Raw genomic sequence first — 20909 nt, forward strand, 5'->3', positions numbered from 1 at the left:
CAGAGAGAGCAGGGGGAGAGAGGGAGCAGACAGGGGGCGGAGCCTGATTGGACCTGGGCTTCCCGATTGGCCGGAGGGCTTGACAGTGGGAGGAGCCGGGTCTAGGCCAGCAAGGGGCGAGGCTTGTGCCTGACAGGCAAAGCCAGGCAGGCGTTTGATAGGCCAGGGACCGGCCCAGAGACTGGGGGGCCAATGGGCGTACGGGAGCGGGGCTGGGTCAGCGCCTTCCGAGCTGCCCCCGCGGCGCCGCACAGATTGGCTTCAGCGCCTCTGCTGCTTACGCGTCGTAGCTGCTGTCCCCGCAGCTCCGGACGCCTCTGCTCCTCGGCCGCACCCGGGCTGCCTGACTGCAGCCATGAGCGTGCTCTGCCCGGATCGAGCCTGCTGCCCTCTAGATTAGTCCCTGCCGCCGCCCTCGGACCCTCCCGCACCATGGAATCCCCCGCCTCCAGCCAACCTGCTGGCATACCCCAGTCCAAAGGTAGGAGCAGCCGGCGAGGACCTCTGTTTGACTCCCGTGCTGAATACGGGCCCAGGTGGCGAACCCGAACTCTGTGTGTTGCCATCCCAGACCGTTCCGGACCTAGGTAGTACCCCGGCCTCCTCCGGGTCCCAGTCGGGGACCTCACCTGCACCACCGATTTAGGCCCTGGCTTTGCACCAAGGCCCAGACTCAGTCTAAGATTGCGATCTGATCAATCCTCCCCAGGTCGGGAACTCTAACCTCCTTTAGGCCGGAACTGCACCCTGGACAGGAACTCTCCCAATCTGGGTCTTTCAGTTGAACCCAGCTGAGTCCAGGTGGGATTCACTCTGATCCTCTACTTAGCCGCCCTTCCACTGCTGGGTCCCGGGTCTGTATCCAGGCTGTGGTTTGGCTCCCCATTTGGGCCCCAGCGGGGCTCCCCTGCCACGGATCTCACTGTAACTGCTACACGCCCTCACCCCCACCCCATGGGTTGCCCTGGCTCTACCTCAGCCCAGAACTCCCAGTCCTCCCTCCTCTTCCCCAGCTCTCGCCATCCTTGTAGGCCCCACAGGGCCCCATCCCTGCTGGCTTGCATCCTGTCCTGCATCCCTGTCCCCTGGGAACCTCTCTTGGCTTCCCACCTCTCCCTAATGCACATTGTCTCCCTCCTTGTCATGACTTGCATGCTTCTCTCTGCACTGGGGAGCTGGGGAACTGGGGAGCTAACCCTCCCCTCAACCCTCACCTCTCGCCCAGCCCCAGTGTCTCTGGAGTTGATTGCTACCAGGTCTGTCCCTGCTGTCTGTGGTTTCTGGGCCATTTGCCAGCCCAGGGCTGTGCAATTGGCTTGTTCTTGTCTTCTCCAAGTAGCCAGCCTTCCTGGAAATTTTTGTGAGGTGGCGGTGCTGTGGTGGCAGCAGGATTTGTCATGAAGGGGGTGGGGGGAATGAAACTTGGAGGGTGAAAGGGAGATTTTTTTGCAGGAAGAGGAAAGATGTTTTTGGCATATCATTGTCTCAGCAGACTGGGTTGTGTGAGAGATTTCCAAACTGGACATAGCTGTAATGAATGGGCTGCCTCACTCCAGTAGCAGGAGTGTCAGTGGGTCTCAGTTTCCTTACCTGTAAAATGGGAGTAATTGCACCTACCTTCTCTGGACTCTGGGGTATGATGTGAGATAGTGAATGCTAAAAAGTTTTAAGCAAGAGTGAGTGATGAGGTGAAGACCTCAATGGTGCCTGGTGCATAGTAGGTGCTTAGGAAGGGATAGTTGCTGTGCAGCCCTGTTACCATTGTTAGCTGTTTTATTTTTATTTTTTTATTTTTGCTAGAAAGGGCTCAGCCATGTGGGTCAAGGCCTTGCCTTTGCTTAGGTTGCAACTGCAGAGTTGGTCAGAGTGAAGGGGGAGGAAGATAACTGCTGGCACTTAGTGGGCCCCAAATTAGGGGTTGCCCCTACCTCTTTTTCTTTGGAGGGGCCCAGGCAGTGGGAAGGTATGTGGAGTCCTGGGGAGGGGCTATGGTGGCTGTGAGCCAAAGCCCAGATGGAGGTGGGCAGGGTAATTACATCTTACATAAGTGGGAGGTCAGATCCCTGGCCATTGCCCAACCACTGTGAGTAACTCAGGAGGCACTCGAGGGGGGTGGTGTCTGAGGAGGGACTTGCACTGCACAGACCTTGTGGACCTTGGGAACCAGGAAATCATATACTTCTCCACTCTGGAGACCTGGGAAATCAGAAACTTTTCTCCAGCTCAGGGTCTGGGCCTCATGAAAGTTGTAGGTATGTGAAGGGAAAATGCACTTTGGTGAGACACTACTTGATCCCCCTATGCTGTGCCACTTGGGTCCTGGCTTTGCTCTCCCTGAGCCCTACAGAGAGAGACCAGGATGAATTTCCAGCTTATGAGTTCAGGTAACAGGTAGTGTTGGGTGAGTTAGATGGAGGGCCTCCCCATGGCCCAGGACACCACAGAGGACCCCGTCAGCCTTTTTGGGATTTGTGAAAGGAGGCCGTGGGGGAGCCACAATGCTTCCTCACCAAATGTCCCCAAAGCTCCCATTTATCAAGCATTTTTTCATGGGCCATGAGCTCTTCATGTATCCCTCACGGCCCCATTTATAGATGAGGAAACTGAGCATTAGAGACATTCAGTGCCTTGCCCAAGGTCACACTGCTGTGCCAGATAGAGCAGGGGTCCTGCCTGGTTCTGTGCTGGATGTTTGAGCTGAGCTGGTGGGACACCCCCTCACTGCTTTACACCTGTGTCCAGTACAGGTGTCTTCTCCAGCGTGTGCCCAGCCTGGGGGACAGATTAAGCCAGAGGAGAAGCCTCTTGTGCACAGCCCTTTACAACTGGCACATTTTGTACTCATTACAGTCCCACCTGACAGATGGCAAAACCAAGGTCAGACAGAGGGGTGTGTGGCTGGACCAAGTCCATAGAGCTGGTGCTCACCTGTGCCCTCCCCATCCTGGGCCTAGGGCCCCAGTGTGGTGCTTGTCTCTGGCTTCTCGGAGGAATTTGAACAAAGCAGGGTGTGGTTGGCACTTGAACTTACAGGAACTTTACCTTTGAGTTTCCTGCCTTGCTGTGGGTGCCCTGCCTCATCCTCTGTGCCACTGGCCCGAGGAGTTTTCCGTGAGTACTCGAGGCCCCAGGCCCCACAGCCTTGCTGGCTTTCCCTGGCCTCCTCACATATGCCATCTTTGGCTGGGGTCAGAAGCCAAACAGAACTGACACTGGGGCCAGTGGGCAGGGGCGCATTTGGTCTGCATGGTTCTGTTTTGCTGCCTCATGCTACATTTGTCCTTGGGGATGCCACTGCCCCCTGCCCATGTGCACCCATGTGGGCCCTTCATGGTTGATCTTCATGCAGCTTCTGACTGCCCCGTGGTACACCGATGTGGCAGGGAGCACTGTCTTTGTTTGTGCCCTGTTTGCCCTGGCCACTGCCCTGCCTCCACCCGCTGTCGTGTTTCTTTCCAGCTGTTGGAAAGACTGGAGGGTGGTACCTTGGGGACTTCCTCTATCTCTGGTGTGATGCACAGGAAACTATCAGCCCAGGCCTGAAGGGAGCATAGTTCTCAGTTGCCTGTGTGGGGACCAAGCGAGGGTAGTGGGAGGCTTCTGGTGGGTGAGTCAGCAGGCACTGGGCACTGACTCACCCTCTGGGCATGCCATACTGCTGGCTGCTGTTAAAAAGGGTGATGTCCTGCTAGCTGGTGGGTGAGGAGCCTGGGAGCCCCAGCCTCACAGGTCAGCATCCGGCCCTAGCTGGGCACTGGAGGTGGTCCTGTTCTTGGACCTCAGCCTTGGCTGGCACCACCTCTTTCTTCCAGGCAGACCCTCCTGGCCTGGTGCCTGACACACCCCGGAACTTCCTTTGTTAGGCAAGGGCCCTGCTTCCTCTTGCTCACGGAGCAGGAGCATGTGGTGGCAGCTGTTTGCTGCCCTTGGCCCTGGGGCTCCTCAGGCTCAGGTGCACTGCTGGGGGCTCTGGGAGCCTGGGGAGCAAAGGTAGTGCTGGGTTGGCCTGAGCTCAGACGACAGGAGTATAGGGAGGTGCCTACAGTCAAATCCCAGCCTCGCCTCTTCTGCTGTGTGATGTGGAACTAGTCTTGTGTGGCACATTCACTGTACCCTGTCAATACTTTCAGTCCCCTGGGCCTGGCCCACATTTCTGATGAGAGGCCTTGGTTTCTTCACTTGCAGAATGGGAATGGGAACCCTGCCTGCCTATCTTGCTGGCAGCCAAAAAGGTGGATGTAGACAAACTCATTTCACCCTTGCAAGACAGGAAGCGACGGTGGGGTGGTACGCAGAGCCTGAGCCTGGAGGGTGGTGAGTGGGCCTGACATGAATTCTGACTGGTTCCACTGCTTCCTCACATGCCCTCTCTGATCCTGTCTCCTCTCCTGTAAAGTGGGAGGAAACACCTGTCTCTTGCAGGATCAAGATTGGAGATAGTGTTTGTTAAACGAATGGCATTTGTTATTATTTTTGTATTGCTGTGGTGATGGCAGTTGTGCATTGCTGGATGAATAGACAGGACTGGGACTTCTGATGACGGACTAGTAATCTCTGTGACATGAGGGTTCTCAGGCTTCAGGGTCCTGTAATGCCACCCAAAATGGACCCGACTCTTCCCCACTGGTCCTAAGCTGGAGCGGGGGGCTCCCATGGTCTCTTGGGCCTACTTGGGGAGGCTGCTGGGGAGCAGAGAGGAGTGGGTGCTACAGGTCTGCCCCTCCCAAAGCATCATGGGGAGGTGTGGGGTGGTGAATCAAGAGGACAGGAGCCTCTGCAGCTGGCCCCTCAGTTGGTAGAACTGCATTAGTGCCAGGAGCAGTGCTAGCTGAAGGGACAGATAGGGGAGCGGGGAGTGACCCGACTCTTAAAGAACTCCTCCTGGGGAGCAGGAGGCTTTGGAAATCATGGTTCCAAAAGTCGAGATCCAAGGCCAGGTGTGCTGGTGGGCCTGAGGTATGCAGGGCCTCAGCAACCATGGGCTGACCTCAGGTGGGGAGTGCCACCATTTGCTGCTAGAGCAAGAACACTGGAGAGCCAGCATGCCAGCTGGATGGGGCAATGAGGAGGCAGGCCTGCCCTGAACTCAGCTCCTGACATTGGGGCTCTCAGCCTTGGGGCATCGCCCACCTACGTCAGGCCTGCTGGCTCAGCCATGGAAACCCAAAAAGCTGCATGGAAAGGGCATGAAGATCAGACGGTGGCAGTCTGATAGGCCCCCTTGCAGCTCACAGACACCAAGTCTGGGTCCACATCTAACTTCGAAAAGGGTCACTGGGCTTCCCCCACACCCCAGTCACAAGGTCCCTGTCATCCTCCTCCTGCCCTGAGGCTCTTTCTGTGGGCTATCATGACTGAGTTGGCATTTCAGAAGCCACTCTGGCTTCTGTGACCCTGTCCCAGCTGGTGGCCTGTCCCTAGTGGCTCTCTACCAACCTTCTGTCAGGTCTGGGCTGGGCCTGCACCCTGCTGTGCTGACCCATCCTGGCCTAGCCCTACCCCAGCATGTGGGACTTTCTATTATTTTTTAATTGTATGTATATCTTAGACACCAAAAGAATATATAGAATGTATCTCTATATTTTAGAGAATAAAAATAAAATTAATTCAGTGTACCCAATACTCAGTTAAAGAAGTCCTGAAGACTCCCTGGGATTGTGTCTCCCCAACAATTGTCCTGACTTTTAAATTGACCATTCCTTTACATTTTAAATTGTTTATATCTATTTTTAAAAATGTTATAAGAGTGTATTTGAGCCTGCCCTGGCTAGTGTAGCTCAGTGGATTGAGCGCGGGCCTGCGAACCAGACGGTCAAGGTTCGATTCCCAGTCAGGGCACATGCCTGGGTTGCAGGCCAGTTCCCAGGAGGGGACACAGGAGAGGCAACCATACATTGACATTTCTCTCCTTCTCTCCTTCCCTTACCCTCTAAAGATAAATGAATAAAATAATTTTAAAAAAAGAGTGTATTTGAGCCAAAATGATGACGTAGGCCAGGGAACAAGATCTCAAATGTTGTGGAGAATGAGTTTTGCACCTTCTTTCGTGCCTTTGGAATTAAGGAGGGGGTGTAAGGATGATAACGTGAGGGTGGGAGAAGCACTGTGGGGGTGGCATTATAGGAGAGTTAAGATTGTTGCTCTCTTGAAGGTGGTTCATTTTAGAAGGAGGGTCTCAAAGGGGGCATTTCACAGGTGTGTTCACCTAGATGCACAGGAACAATGGGAAAGGCTTGCTTAAGGAAAAGTTAAGCCTTTTAGTAAAGAAGTTATATGTCTGGGACGTATTTATGATCAAAGCATCCTGTGAGGTTACTTTCCATAGAAACCCCCCCCCCCCCTTTTTTTTGTCCACAGTTCCCCTTTTGGTCATAAATCAATCTGAAGGATGTCTTGATGACCAGCCTTTGGGTTGGATACACTGTCTGTGGTCTCACATAGCTAAGAAGGCTCACTTTTAGGAAGTCTCAATATTGACCTCATCTTGTGGACTATTGGGGATGGGGCAGTGCTGTTACCATGGGGTCTGAATAGGAGAACAGGTAAATGGAAGGCAGTCAGGCCTTCACTGCAAACAAACAAAACACACACAAAAAACCCGCTTCGGATCAGTTCTGTCCTGTGGACTCTCATGATCTGAGTTTTGCATTCTGTCCCATTTTTTTTGCATTTGGCACCTAGTATAACATTTACACAAGTTCAGTAGTCATGAATTGTTTGACTATATAAAAAAACCCCAAAGGACAAGTATAATTATCATGACTACTATCTTTGGCAGACAGGTAAAGACAATCATACAAAATGAATTCTGAGTTCAATATCAATTCATAGGCATCCAGGCCTTGTTGATGTCTTGGGACAGCCATCTGCTGTCTGTGGTGTCAGCAGCTTCTCCTGGAGGAGCCTTTGATGCCTGTAGGTAGAGACCAGAGCCAGAGATGGGGTGGATGTCCATTCATGGTTGGGTGCCTGATGAGGTCCCTTCCCATGAGGTTGGAGAGTGCCTTTTATTTGATGTCTTTTCCCAGAAACAAAATCAACAGGTGGCAGTCAATGATTTTTAAAGTCTTTGTATCCTGCAAGCCTGCTGTGAAAATAGGCAGTTACCTATTTTGCATTTCCTCGAAGTGATTTTAATCACACATTGACAATAGCGTAAGGTGTTTCCTTTCAATAGCATCAGCTGGTAAGTTCTATATTTAATTTAATTTCAGTTTACATGCATAAAGGAATGTACACATTGAAAAAATGGGCAGCCAGAAAGTCAGGGTTTCTATAGCCCTGACTATTCATTTGTTTAATCATTTAAGCTCTAGAAATATATTTGATATACATCAAAGTCAACTATTAACACAGACTTTTTTTTTTGTAAAATCCAGGCAAAATAGAGACATGTCTGTTTTACTTAAACCACCAAACTTAAGCTACATTTTATTTACTAAGGGTTAATCTTAGATCACATGAACTTGGAAAACATTTCAGCTAGTTCCTATATTTCCAAGAATTTTAGAATACCCAATTCTTACAAGTGTTTGCCTTTAAATTAATTTTAATATTACCCTCTGGAAGTAGAAAATTATCTCACATCTAAAACATACCTACATAGACTTACACAGACAGACACAGAGAATAGTTGGGTCCAAATTCTGTTTTGGAGGAATTTGCAATTTATATCTGTTCCTGACAAGTGTAATTCCAAGTGACCTTCCTCCCTGTAAGATAAGAACAGACATTTTTAAAGTACATTTTATTGATTATGCTATTACAGTTGTCCCAATTTTTTTCCCTTTGCCACCCTCTGCCTGGTACACCCCTTCCCTTTGACCTTCCCCCTACCCCCCCCCGCCATAGTTCATGTTTATGTGTTGAGCATATAAGTTCTTTAGCTTCTCCATTTCCTATATTATTTGTAACCTCCCCCTGTCTATTTTTTACCTATCAATGATGCTTCTACCTTTTCCCCCATTCTCCTCCTTCTCCCTCCTGGCTGATAGCCCTTCATATGATCTCCATTTCTGTGATTCTGTTCCTGTTCTAGTTGTTTGCTTAGTTTGTTTTTGTTTTTTAGACTTAGTTGTTGAGTTATGAGTTTGCTGTCATTTTATTGGTGGTAGTTTTGATCTTCTTCTTAAATAAGTCCCTTTAACGTTTCATATTATAATGGCTTGGTGATGACTAACTCCTTTAGCTTTACTTTGTCTGGGAAGCACTTTATCTGCCCATTAATTTAAATGATAGCTTTGCTGGACAGAGTAATCTCAGTTATAGGTTCTTGCCTTTCAGGACTTGGAATACTTCTTTCCAGCCCCTTCTTGCCTGTAAGGTCTCTTTTGAGAAATCAGCTGACAGTCCTATGGGAACTCCTTTGTAGGTAACTCTCTACTTTTCTCTTGCTGCTTTTAAGATTCTCTCTTTATCTGTAACCTTTGGCATTTTACTTATGATGTGTCTTGGTGTGTTCCTCTTTGGTTCCAACTTGTTTGGGACTCTGTGCTTCCTGGATTGTATGTCTATTTCCTTTGCCAAATTAGGGAAGTTTTCTTTATTTTTTCAAATACGCCTTCAGTTTCTTGCCTTTCCTCTTCTCCTTCTAGCATCCACATGATTTGATGTTGGCATGTTTGGAGATGTCCCTCTTGGTTTTTAATCTCCACATGTGAATGTGGGACCACCCATCCCACTAACTTGCCCGCCATACTGTGTCCTTTCTGCTCTGGCTCCCCCTCTCCGCCCCTCCTACCTGTCTGGATGAATATTTCTTCTTTAAATCCTTAGTTGTCGGACTTCCATATAGTTCGATTTTCTGCCAGTTCTGGTTGGTTTTTGTTTTGAGGTTAGTGGCGATCCCTCTTATGGTTGTGCAAGGAAGAGAAGTGAGTCTACCTGTGTGTCTGTCTTGGCTGGAAGGTGTAAAAAAGGACAGCCAGTTTTAATACTTTGAAGAATAGGGTCGACACCTAAACAACATTATAAGTTGATCCATTTATCTAAAAAGCTTCAGCTCTCTTCTTTTTTGATACATTTTTTAATATAGTTTACCTTGAGGGAAAAGGCTATCTTAAGTTCTTTTTTAAAAAATATTTTATTTATTATTAGAGAAAGGGAGGGAGGGAGAAAGATAGGGAGAGAAGCACTGATTTGTGAGAGAAAGGTCACCTCTCGCAGGCCCCCTACCGGGACCTGGCCCACAACCCAGGCCTGTGCCTGACTGGAAATTCAGCTGGGCGACCTTTCAGTCAGCAGGATCATGCCCACCCGTCCGAACCACACCAGTCAGGGCCGTTTTAAGTTCTGAGACAGTATAATGGTCCCTTCCTTCCTCTTTCTCTTTTCTTTCTTTCTTTCTTTCTTTCTTTCTTTCTTTCTTTCTTTCTTTCTTTCTGTTCTGCCTAATTTTACAGCTGTTTTTTTCTAGTTGTGTGCACACAGGATTAATTTAGAAGGATCAGAACATCCTCACCCCGGTCACCTTAGTAGTAATGGGAGGCTCCCTGTCTTGGGGCTTGACAGCCTGGGAGGCGGGATTTCCCATGCCAGTTTTGAGATCTTGTAGCCTGAGCAAACTTTTAGAGAAAACCAGCCCTGACATGCACATCTCCAGACAAGCCATGTGGTGAATATTTCTATAGGACTGCTTTACACCCTACAGGAAATTTTCCTCAGGCAACTGCACAAAGATTTTTTGTTACCTAGAAATACCCAAGCAAGGGCTAGCAAGACCTTCCCTGGCGCCACTGGAACCATGATGCTTTCCAAGGCACGGGCTCCTCTTGGAGTGAACCTGTTCCAGGGCTCCCTGCCCTTCCTCTGTGTCTCCCTCTGGCTTCTCTGGGATTGGCGGTACTACTGCATGTGATACTTCATGGCACCTGTTTCCACCACTCTTTCCAGACTTGGTTCTGAACAACTATTGTCATTCCACTTTTTGGGTTGGGGAAGCAAGCATCCTTTCTGTTTTGGAGCTAAAGAGATCTCAGCCTCTCATTTAACCAGCAGAGTTTTGTTCAGACTGTCAGTGAGCAATCCAGTTAAAAAGCCTAAATTAAAAGTAGCAACCCATTTTTCCCCGCTTTCCTCACATTATCTTAGCCCTCATCTATCTCAAGGGGTTTCTAAGAATAGCTCTAATAAAGTCATGGTTTGCTGCTTACAGCAAGGAGGCCTGGAATTCTGAGAGAAGACTCATGCAGGCTCACCTGAGGAGGAGCAGGGAGTAGGTGGTGCACAATGGACCCTTGCTTGTACCTTGCACCAGGTCCTGGTCTGCAGGGTGGTCCCGGATGGGCTTATTTTAAATCCTGTTTCACTATGCCAAGTAAACGTCAATGTGTGAAACATCCAAACCTGTAGAGAATGTGTATGGGAGATTATTTGAGCCAAACCGACAACAAACTGATATGCCAGGAACAAGATTTCAAATGCTCTCCCTTTATTATTTTTAAAAAATCTAGCTCTTACTTCCATGTGGTATATTTACGCTTGCTGTTCTGCAGAATCCCCAGGCCCATGTCCACACCATGGTCCATGGGGCTAGCACTGGTACGTGGTGAGGGGGAGAGGCTAGAGCCAGCCAGTCAGGTTCAGGCCTGTGTCTTCCACTCAGGAGCTGTGTGGCCTTCATTTCCTCACCTGCATCATGGGGGATGACACTTGCACCTAAACTGCACGGTCGAGGACTCAGTGGCTTAGACTTCACGTATACAGGTGTTGGCAGCTGTTCTTGTTGTTGCTGTGACTTTAAATTCCCGGGCTCTCACTGTGCAGCGCTTGGCCCATGCAGCTGTGCTGACAGCCCTGACTTTCTTCATCTGTGTGACTGTGCTGATGACACAGCTCCAAAAGACTTGTCCTAAGGATTGTGTTAGCCAGTGGGCGTGAAGTGATCAGCACAGGGCCTTAGGTGTCCGTGGCAGTGTTTGGGCACAGTGAAGTAAATGGGGAACTGGGGAGCACTGCTGGGCATCCAAGATGCAGGTGCTTTCTCGATGTTGGTGGTTGTTGGCTGTTGAGGCTTGGGCAGGATGCCTGTTCATGACTGCTCTGGGTATGGGATTGGAAAATATTCCCTGCCCTCTTTGTCCTTCTGCTTGTCAGTGTCTTGGCAATCTGGTCTGCTCCACACCCTCCTGCTACTGGCGCTGCTTGCTGCCCATCCCAGCTTGCCTAGGGCAGGTCCTGTGATGGTGGTTGGTTGCCCAAGGCTGAGCCTGTGGGGACTTCCAGGTGGGAGGGGCTGGTTTTAAGCTTAGCCGTGTCCTGACTCACTTTGTGAACTCCTGAGCCTCAGTGTTCTCGTCTGACCCAGGGGAATAAAAACACCCACCTCTCAGGCTGCTGTTGAAGGTGAGAAACAGGAGACCTGTCAAGTCCGGGGGTACCTTAGGTGCCCAATCAGTGCTTAATTTGCACCTGAGCTACATATCAGTGTTTTTACCACTAAGAATACCTTTTTAGGTATTTCTTCTATCAACTGTGTTTGGTCAGATTTTGTTTTAATGCTAATGATAATAAAAGTAAGGATGGCATTTGTTAAGGAAAGGCACTTCTGCCATTTTGTGCAGCCAGGAGTATGGGGCCCATCAGTGCTCCCAGGCGGCCTAGGGGAGCCTGGATAACCTTGCACTGGCCCCATACACAGTGGGAGCTCAGCCCAGAAGCCTAGGCACCAGGAGGGCCCCTTCCTCTTGAGGCCCTGGTAAGGTGTTGTGTCACTCAGGGAATATCCCTCTCCAGTCATAGCCTCTTGAAGCCTGGAACTTGGGCTGTACAGTCTGGAGGCCCACTTCGCCCTCTGGGGGCCCACTCTGTGGTCTGAGGATTCACCTTGGCAACTGGTGGTCTTTGGGCAAGGGCCCAGGTAGCCAGTGATCCAACCCTGTTTGGTGCCAAGCATTTAATATGCAGAATCTCATTTAGCCCTCCTGGTTACCTAGCATCATGGGTGTGTTTTTCCCCCTTGAATATCACTGAGTTTTATGAGTATGCAGGCCTAGAATGGAGAGTGACTTACCGAGGTCACACAGATCTGTCTTCAAGCTGGGCTTTGTCTTAATGACCCTGACTTGGGCTCGTTCTCTCCAGGAGGTCAAGGCCATTGCACTCACACTCTGCAGACCTTCGAGGGAGGAACTGAGGCTCATGGAGGGGGTTTGACTTGCTCATGGTCACATAGCAGCATAGATTTCCTGGTGCCAAAGCCTGTTCTTCCTCACTCACTTTCTGTCAGCCTCTGCCAGGAAGGCTTGGGGGTGGGGGGCACAGCATGGCCACAGCTGAAGTGTGGGGAGCCAGGCTCTGGTGGCCCTGGGAGAAGCACTGGTCCAGTTAGCTTGTGGCCTGCATTCAAGTCCTGACTGTCCTGCTGCCCTGGTGTGTGACCCTGGACAAGTTCCCTAGGCCTCTGGCCCAGTATTTGCACTGGATGGTGTCAGCACTACCGGTTCTGAGCAGGTCCTGCTGCTGGGAGCCCCTGAGAAGGACACCAGGAAGCCCGGCTGCCACCTTTAGATGGAGAAGGACGCCAAGTCCCAGACCTACAGCAGCCTAGGACACAGAGTTTAAGTAGGGTCTCCTTTTTTCTTATCATTTTATTTAAGTTACTTGCATTTCAGTAGCTGGCACTGCCTATGGTTAGGAATTGCAAAGGCACAAAAAGATAGCTCTTTGCTTTTCTTGGACTCCTCTGTGAGGAGACCAGCATCATCTCTCTCTCACAAATTCTGCTCTCCTCCTCCTGTTCCTACTGTACCTGGAACTCAACTTGCCCTCACCCCACAGAGTGTTCACCCTACCTTCTTGCCGAGGAGCCCATCAGAGCCTTGCCACTCCTCTGCCAGCCTGTGGATTTCATAAACCCTGAGACCCTTGGTACAACAGACATAAGAAAACACTTCCCTCATGGGGCTGCTAAGTACTAAGAGAGTAGCCATCTGGGGCTGAGGCCTGTTGTTATCTTGGGTACCATGGGTTTCCAGATGGCTTCATCTAATCTTCCACCGGTCAGGCACTGCTAAGGCTTGGCAATAAGCTCCTTGGACACACTGATAATCCTGGGAGGTTGGTCCGCTGTCCCTATTTCATAGTTGAGGCCACATTGCTCAGGGAGGTTAAGTCACTGTGCTCACATGCCTGAGGGCACATGGCTAGGAAGTGGCTGAGGTGCAATTTGAACTCAGGCTGCCTGGCTCCAGAGTCAGTACATTTTGCTATCTGCCTCTCAGATAGTAACTTCAAATGGTGACTTGTGAGAAGGGACAGGAGGGAAGCCAGTTGGATACTAGAACAGTCAGTAATAAGGGAACTTAACTGGAGCAACCAGGAGAACCTCCCTGAGTAGGTGGAAGGTGAGGATTATATACCAGCTAGGACGAATTTGCAGGGAAGAGCATTCTAGGTAGCAGGAATAGAATGTGCAAAGGCCCTGAGGTGGGAAAGAAGGTGGCTTCTTCAAGAAATGGCAAGTGGGAGGTGACAAAGGCAGGGCTGCCAAAATGGTGGGAGTTGTGTCTGCGTGCAGAGTGCCTCTTTTTGTTCTTTGCATGCTGCCTCTGGTCCAGCTGGCAGGCTAGTGCAGGCCGAGGATGCATAGAAACCTGGTGCTGTGCCCCTCTGCGCTGGGGACCCTGAAGATAGAGGCTGGCACACTTGTGCTTTGTGATGGTGACTTGTGAAGCTCGGTTGTGGTTGCCACAATAGCCTTGCACCTGGGCTGCCCCGCTGTCTGGGCCTGGTGCTGATGGCTATGGCAAATGGTAGCAGCAACTGGTGGCCTGTGGCTTCTTGCTGGGCTGTTTCCATGGCAGCCTGACCCACTCCCTCTCACAGCTGGCATGGCTGCCCCAGGGAGACCATGTCACTCCAGATGCAGGCCTGGTGACCCCACCATATGAGCAGGAGGACAAGAAGGCCAACCATGCTCCTCCCATCCACCCAGTGCATGTGCTCACAGCAGCCTCTGCCCCTCCCAAGGCCTGGGGTGAAAGCAGGTGGGAGCCCACCTTCACCGAGCATCTCGTGCCTCCTCACACGGTCCTCACTCACCTGGCCTGGGCACAGGTGTGGGAGCTCCCTTGACAGATTGGCAAACTGAGGCTTGGTGAGGGGAGTGCACCTTGTGACAGTCTTCAATCCCAGAGCAGGAGAGGGGTGTGCAGGATGGAGCTGGAGGAAGGTGCAGATGGAGCCCAGAGCAGACTAGTGCCAGGGAGGGGTGGCTGAGCCCTAGCCAAACCCTGAGTGAGTTACTACTTAAACATAAAATATTTTACTTCCTAGTTACAAAAAGCATCAAGTCAGGAATAAAAGCTACCCATAGTTCTCATTGCTTAGCATGACATTTTTCACCTCTGTGGAGAGGCTGATGCTGATCATGGTAACTATTTCTGGTCCCTTGTAGGACCACCTACTGAGTGCCAAGCCCTGTGCCAATGAGACCTCATCTTGGCAGTCAGTTGGGCATTTCTCTGGGATCCTCCTCTGTGGTTTGGCACTTGTGGTACAGAGAGGAGGGTCCCATGAGGGGTCTCAGCCAGGGTGCAGAGCTAGACTTCCTTGGGCCGCCACATAGCAGACAGTGTTGGGTATACCCGCCTGGCAGCGGCCTCCAGCAGCCTGCAACCCAGGGCCCCTGTGTCTATCCCAGTGGTGACCACAGAAGAACTAGGGGCAGCACTGAAGTGGCCTCAGGAATGAATGGTCCTGCATGCTTTGGCTTTTCTCTGTTTTCCTCTTGCTGTGTGGGCTGTACTGGGCCCAAGGAGACCTGGGGAGGCCTCTGGGCTTCTGGTCAGCAGGAGGTGCCACCGTGCTTCCTGTCAGAGAGTGTGACAGGCCTGTTCCTCTGAAAGTTCCTTGCAGGAACTTTCGCTGTGAGCCACTGGCCTGGCCCATTGGGGTCTCTGAGTCAACAAACCCAGGTGTGCTCCCCAGCCAGACCCCTGACTCACTGTGCGGCAACTTCACCTTTGAGCCTCAGGTTCTCCAAATAAAGTGAGGCTAAGGTCTCTTCCCTTAGGGTCAAGATGGGGCCACATGTGTGATAGGCTGCCTCTTTGTTGGATGAAAGCTTTGAATTGAGACCCATTCACCCCCTGACAACCACCAGCTTTGTCTCATCTCTAAAATGGGGTGAAGATGCCTCTCACGTGAGGTCATGGTTAGGCAACTGGTGCACCCCTGTGCAGCAGGGAGTGGATGGCGGGTGCCCAGTGAGTGTAGCTGCTGCTGCTGCCATTACTGTTTGACTGTTTGTGGAAGCTGCTGTTTCCCAAGGCATCGGGGTCAGGCCCTGGGCAGTGCGGCAGCTCTGATGTGGGCTGAGTGTGAGAGCTGCACTAAGTGCTTTACTTGGTAACTACAAAATAGGTGCTGTTTTTATCCCTGTTACATGGAGGAGGATACTGAGGCTCAGAGAGCCATGGAGAGTGGCCTGAGGTTACCCAGCCTGTAAGGGGCAAAGGTGGGATTTGATCTTAGAGCAGAGAGAGCCCAAACTTTTGACCTGGCATCTGAGAGTCCCTGAGGTGGCTTCTGTGGAGAGATTGCTGTGCTCTGCCCCACTACTCCAGTGCAGACACTGGGAGCCCACCCCTCTGTGTGCTCTGTTTCCTTGTCCTTCATCAGCTCTAAGGATAGTTTGACCCAGGCCCTGTCTTCCCAGTGGTAATAGTAACCTCATCCCATCACTTGACATTGGTGCCAGGCAGCCTGACCACCGGGCCTGAGTGTGCAGGCCCCTGTGCTAGGTTCTCAGGTGAGGCACTGAGGTCACACAGGGGGCCATGACAGAGGCTGAGTTTGAACCTGGTGCCGAGGTGGCTTCAGGGCCGGGACTGACCAGTGCTCTGTGCACACCCATGGTGAGCCTTGCATGGTTCTCAGCTCCCTGGGGGGCCAGAGAGTGTCAGCAGTGGTGGTGTAGGGTGGGCGGGAGGGCAGAGCAGGTGGCAGGGCTGTGTGGAGGGGCAGGTCACTTCCCTTTTCTGGAAAATGGAGCCCCCAATCTGGGCACCTGGCAGCAGGGCTGTGAACTCAAGCCTGCCTCGCTCCTTGAGGGGATCCCTGCTGTCTCAAGACGTTGCCCTTCTGCCTGTGACAGGATGCTGTGTCTTCTTCAAAGGGCAGTCCTGATGAGAGCCTCCTCCTCCACTGTGCCAGCCCCAGCTATGTCCTTGCTCCACAGTGCTGAGGCTCCTGGGGCACTGCATCCCATGCCAACCCAGCCGCACTCAGCTGGTTTGAGAAGCGTAGAACCCCACAATGGGGCTCAGGAAGGCCAAGCCCCTCACCTGTCCTCAGGATGGAGGGGCAGAGAGGCATTGCCCTGGGACTCAGGCCCACCAGGCACCCTGATGAGGGGAATGGGCTTCCGGGCTGTTTCTTGGACTGGGCAGCAAAGGCAAGAGCTGCAGGCGGAGAGAAATGAGTCCTGGGCTTCGGCCAGGGGCTCCCCAGCCTGAGACTGCGCCAAGTCTCCCAACCACCCCTGAGGTGGGCATCTGCATTCTAAGGCTCAGAGAAGGGGTGGGTGGCAGAGCTGGGAACTGAAAGGAGCTCCCTCGGTTTCAGATGTGCCCACTGAGATCAGTGCCCAGTGGGGAGGGCGTCTGTTTTAGTTTGCTAGAGGCCACCAAAACAAAGCACCCCAGTCTGGGGCCCTTCCCAGAATCTTACTGTCTCACAGACACTTTGCCATCTCTCCCTTTTAGGAAAATCCAAGAGGAAGAAGGACTTACACATATCCTGTGTGTCAAAGCCGCCTGTGCCCAACCCCACGTGAGTGTGCCTCAGTGTCTCCTCTGGCTCAGCCTGCAGAGGCTTCCTGGAGGTGGCTCAGGGGACTAGAGCAAGCCTCAGGGAGTGTGCACCAGGCTGAGCCTCCTGTGAGCCTGTCGAGTCGGGGGTGGGGTAGGGGGAAGGGGGGTGGGCTGCAGGCATCTTGTGTCAGTGCTGGGCCTCTTCTCAACCCATCTCAGAGATGGGAAGGTCAGGCCCTGTGGCCTGGCACAGCGCATGCTCAGTGATGGAGGTGCCTTGAGGTGTGCTGCCTCCTGAGGACAGGACATGCCTCTGGTCCTGGTGCCAGGCCATTTGCTCTTACTCTCAGGGGAAGGGTATGGTTCCCTCAGAGGCTCAAGGGGTCTGTTTTTTCCCCACAGCCCCCCTAGGAACCTTGACTCCCGGGCCTTCATCACCATTGGAGACAGGGTAGGTGCTGGCTGCAGCCTGGGGGGCCTTCATGAAGTTTCATCTGACATGGGCCCGAGCTGACTCCATAGGACCACTGGGAGGTGACCGTGGGTATCAAACAGAGGTGGCTTTGGGGAGTAGTCTCACTCATTGGAGGCTGGCTATTGGCCCCTGGGCCTTCTATTCTCTGACCTTCCCATGTGGAATGAGGATAGTGGCCTGCCTCATGGGGCCTTGCTGAGTTTCCTGACCTTAGAGTTTGGCCTCCTACAGCCTGTGGAAACTGTGTGGGACGTGCAGACTCCTAGCCCAGCTGTTGGGCCATGCCTGGGAGCCTGCACTCCACGTGCAGCTCTGCTGGCTTGGGCAGCAGGGACTGAGCTCCTGGCTCGGGGGGCTCAACTTCACCCACCAGCAACACCGAGGGGCTCCAGGGGCCTCTCCTGGGCCGATGGCATCTCTCGGGCTTATTTTTTTCCCCCTGACACTTGTCACTGTTTGATGTGCAGGTCACCTACTTGCCTATTTATTTAGTTAGTTATTCATTTGTCTGCCTCCAGCAATAAAGGGCAAGGGAGAGACTAGGTGGCCCAGGGCCATGCTGTTTACTGTGAGGGCAAGACCCTTGTTTTGTTCTATGTCCCCATTGCCTAAAACAGACTCACACATAGCAGGTGCTCAGTAAATACTGGTTGAACAAGTGATTTGGCTTACACACTCAAGCGGGTTGGAGAACAGGAGGGAAGGGGGATATCTTGAGTTCCCTGTGTCCACTAGGGGCATTTCACAGGTTGTCTTATTTACACCGTGCAATAGCCCTTGGGTCTGGGTGCTGCGCCTGTTTTATAGAGGCTCAGAGAGGCTAAGTGACTTGACCCCGGCCACATAGCAGGAAGTAGTTGGTGCAGGAGTTGAGCCCAGGTCTGAAAGACTGGCTGTCTTCTCTTTCCAGTGCCCCTGCCATCTCCACTGACTGAGGTGAGGGCCAGCTCCTGATTTTTGACCTTCTCTCTTTTCTGTACCCCAAGAACTTTGAGGTAGAGGCTGATGACCTGGTGACCATCTCGGAGCTGGGGCGTGGAGCCTATGGGGTGGTGGAGAAAGTACGGCACACCCAGAGTGGCACCATCATGGCTGTTAAAGTAAGCAGGGAGCCTTGCCAGGGAGCGCTGGGCCTCAGGGCGCCCCGGATGCTGCCTGGCATGGGGCTGAGCATGCCCAGCCCTTATCTGAGAGTTGGGAGGGTGCTCCCCTCCTGCTGCCTGGCCCCTTACCTACAGCCTTCTCCCCTGCAGCGGATCCGGGCCACCGTGAACTCCCAGGAGCAGAAGCGTCTGCTTATGGACTTGGATGTGAACATGCGCACAGTTGACTGCTTCTACACTGTCACCTTCTATGGGGCCCTCTTCAGAGAGGTGTGGCCTTGGCAGGAGGGTGGGAGGTGGGTGCTGGGCTAGGGGCTGGGGGCTCAGACCTCCCTGCCCTTACCTTCTGTCTGTACACCTGCCCCATTCACCTGCAGCCCATTTTCGATCATTTTGGGCTCCTAGCAGACACTTGCTGAGTGTCTGTGAGGGCCAGGTGCTGGGCACAGGAATGAAAACAGGTCCTGCCTACCTGAAAGACAGAAGTGCAGGGCTCTTGAGAGCCCGGGCCCAGGAGCCTGAATGCCTGGCTTCTTTGCTTCCTGCCTCAGTTTCCTGGTCTATGAAATGAGACCAGTGAGTGATCATACCTACCTCACAAGTTTGTCATGAAGATGACATGATGTGGCCCAGGGTCTGGCACATAGTGAGTGTGCCACAAGGTTTTGTGACCACCTGCCTTATCAGCATCCTGCCAGGAGGCCCCTGTGGAGGTGTGTGCAGATGTGATTCTGGGTCTGTGGGGCAAGAGGAATTGGGGAAGCCCAGGGAGCTCGACCTGTGGGGCCGCAGGTGGGCTCCTGCTGGACTGCATGAAGTGCTGGTATGGAGTTAACAGAGACCAGAGCCCCTGTTAGATGGGCTTGGTCTGTGATGGTTATTTACCACCTGGGGTTCAGGGGCAAGGTCAGGGCTCTCCCAGTCCAGCCTCACTCTTTCAGCACCTGTGGGTCCCCAAGCGTGCTGGTGGGCCAGACCCAGTGGTGTGTCAGTCAGTGCCTTGTCAGCCACATGTCTGGCTAAGCGCCCACTGGGTGCTAGGTTCAGGCTGTCTGTCCCCTTGCTGCTGAGGAGACAGACACACATTCAGACCTTGCTGTGTGCTGGGTCAGAGCTGGCAGAGAGGCTGGGAGGCCTGGGGCTGCCCCAAGGAGATGTTGCGCACCCAGCATTCTCAAGACGGCTATCTTGAAGGACATGCAGGGATTTGCTGGGGAATGGGTGGAGGAGGCAGAGCACTGCAGGTGAAGGAGGTTGCCCCCAGCCAGGGCCAGAGCTGGGTGAGCCGAGTCCTATGTGGAGGGCATCGGGGCTGAGGCAGGAGGGCTCTGCGGGGCTGGGTCAGGGGCTGAGCTGCAGACAGGTCCTGGAGGTTCCTGTTGGAGGGACACAGTAGCCTTGTGTTTTAGTCACTTTTCCTGGGAAATTACTATGAAATCAAGAATCAGATAGGGGAGACCAGAGGTGACAGGGCTGAGGGAGGCCAGTGTGTGGCCCCAGCAGTGTAGGTAAGCCTAGAAGGTGAAGAAGTGGGCAGGTCAAGAGATGTTTGGGAGGCAGGAGGGGAGGAGCTGGAAGCTCAGTAAATCTCAGGGCTGAAGGATGGGCAGATGTGTCTGCCAGAGGCTTGGCTGGAGCAGGCACCAGGCAGGCTGTCCAGACACAGGTGCAACCCCAGGTGGGCCTGAGCTAACCTCTGGGCATCCACCCACAGGGAGATGTGTGGATCTGCATGGAACTCATGGACACATCCCTGGACAAGTTCTACCGTAAGGTGCTTGATAAAAACATGATGATTCCAGAGGACATTCTGGGGAAGATTGCTGTGTCTGTAAGTGGCCTCAAGCCTTGGTAGGGTTGGGACTTTCAAGTACATTCCAGAGGCCTCAGCCTGGCCCCAGCAGGCCTAAATCCCAATTTGACAGTGGTATTTTGGGCAGAGTTGGGTACCAGTGTAGCCTTGAACCTGGGTGACTGCCCCCTAGGGGCCCAGCTCCTCAGCCCTGGACCAGAGCCTTTTTGCTGAGGAGACCTTGGAGCCTAGGGCTCCTAGAACCACACGGATTTGGCAGCTGCTGCATCTTTAGATCTCTGTGTGCAACTCCCAAGCTTCCTAGACCATTAAAAAAATGACTGAGTATTTACAACCTTGTCATCCTGAGGTAGGTCAAAGAAGAAAGGTTAGCATCCAAATGTTTGCCTTTTGAGGTACAACATTGCTAGAGGAGGGTAGCAACACTGGGTGCATCATGGCAACCAGAGCAAAAGAGGAAATGTGTATACCCGTGGCTTTTAATTCTGGCTGCAATGGGTAGTTTTTAGTGAGTCAGAATTTGGGGGTAATTTCTCAGGCTCCCCTACTCTGTCCTCCTCAGTGTGACTGCTGCAGCACATAGTCCACTAGCTCTGCTGAGGGAGGGAGAGGAGCCAGGAAGGCCATAGAAGGGCTGGGTTTTGCCTAAGAGCCTGCTAGGGGGTGGCAATGGCCCCCTGGAAGGGGTGGGTCATAAGCCCGAGAATTCTGCTGCGGTTTCCAGTACATCATTTCCTGGGTAAATGCTTGGACCCAAGACTCAG

At 52.4% G+C, this 20909-nt stretch overlaps 1 protein-coding gene across 2 annotated transcripts in view; it reads left to right on the top strand.

The window, feature by feature from the left end:
• Positions 1 to 235: 235 nt before the first annotated feature.
• Positions 236 to 20909, top strand: part of MAP2K3 (mitogen-activated protein kinase kinase 3) — a 30828-nt gene continuing 10154 nt past the window's right edge. The window contains exons 1-6 of one of the 2 annotated variants that reach the window (XM_037068802.1): positions 236 to 481; positions 16707 to 16773; positions 17157 to 17205; positions 18216 to 18329; positions 18483 to 18602; positions 20047 to 20163. In XM_037068802.1, the coding sequence (XP_036924697.1) occupies positions 433 to 481; positions 16707 to 16773; positions 17157 to 17205; positions 18216 to 18329; positions 18483 to 18602; positions 20047 to 20163 (516 nt within the window). In that variant the 5' untranslated portion in view covers positions 236 to 432. The remainder of the gene's footprint in view (positions 482 to 16706; positions 16774 to 17156; positions 17206 to 18215; positions 18330 to 18482; positions 18603 to 20046; positions 20164 to 20909) is intronic. The other variant, XM_037068801.1, reaches the window with a different exon arrangement.

The sequence above is a fragment of the Sturnira hondurensis genome, unplaced genomic scaffold (genome assembly GCF_014824575.4).
Source record: "Sturnira hondurensis isolate 20B ecotype Veracruz unplaced genomic scaffold, ASM1482457v3 Scaffold0018097, whole genome shotgun sequence".
In the NCBI taxonomy this organism is placed as follows: domain Eukaryota; kingdom Metazoa; phylum Chordata; class Mammalia; order Chiroptera; family Phyllostomidae; genus Sturnira; species Sturnira hondurensis.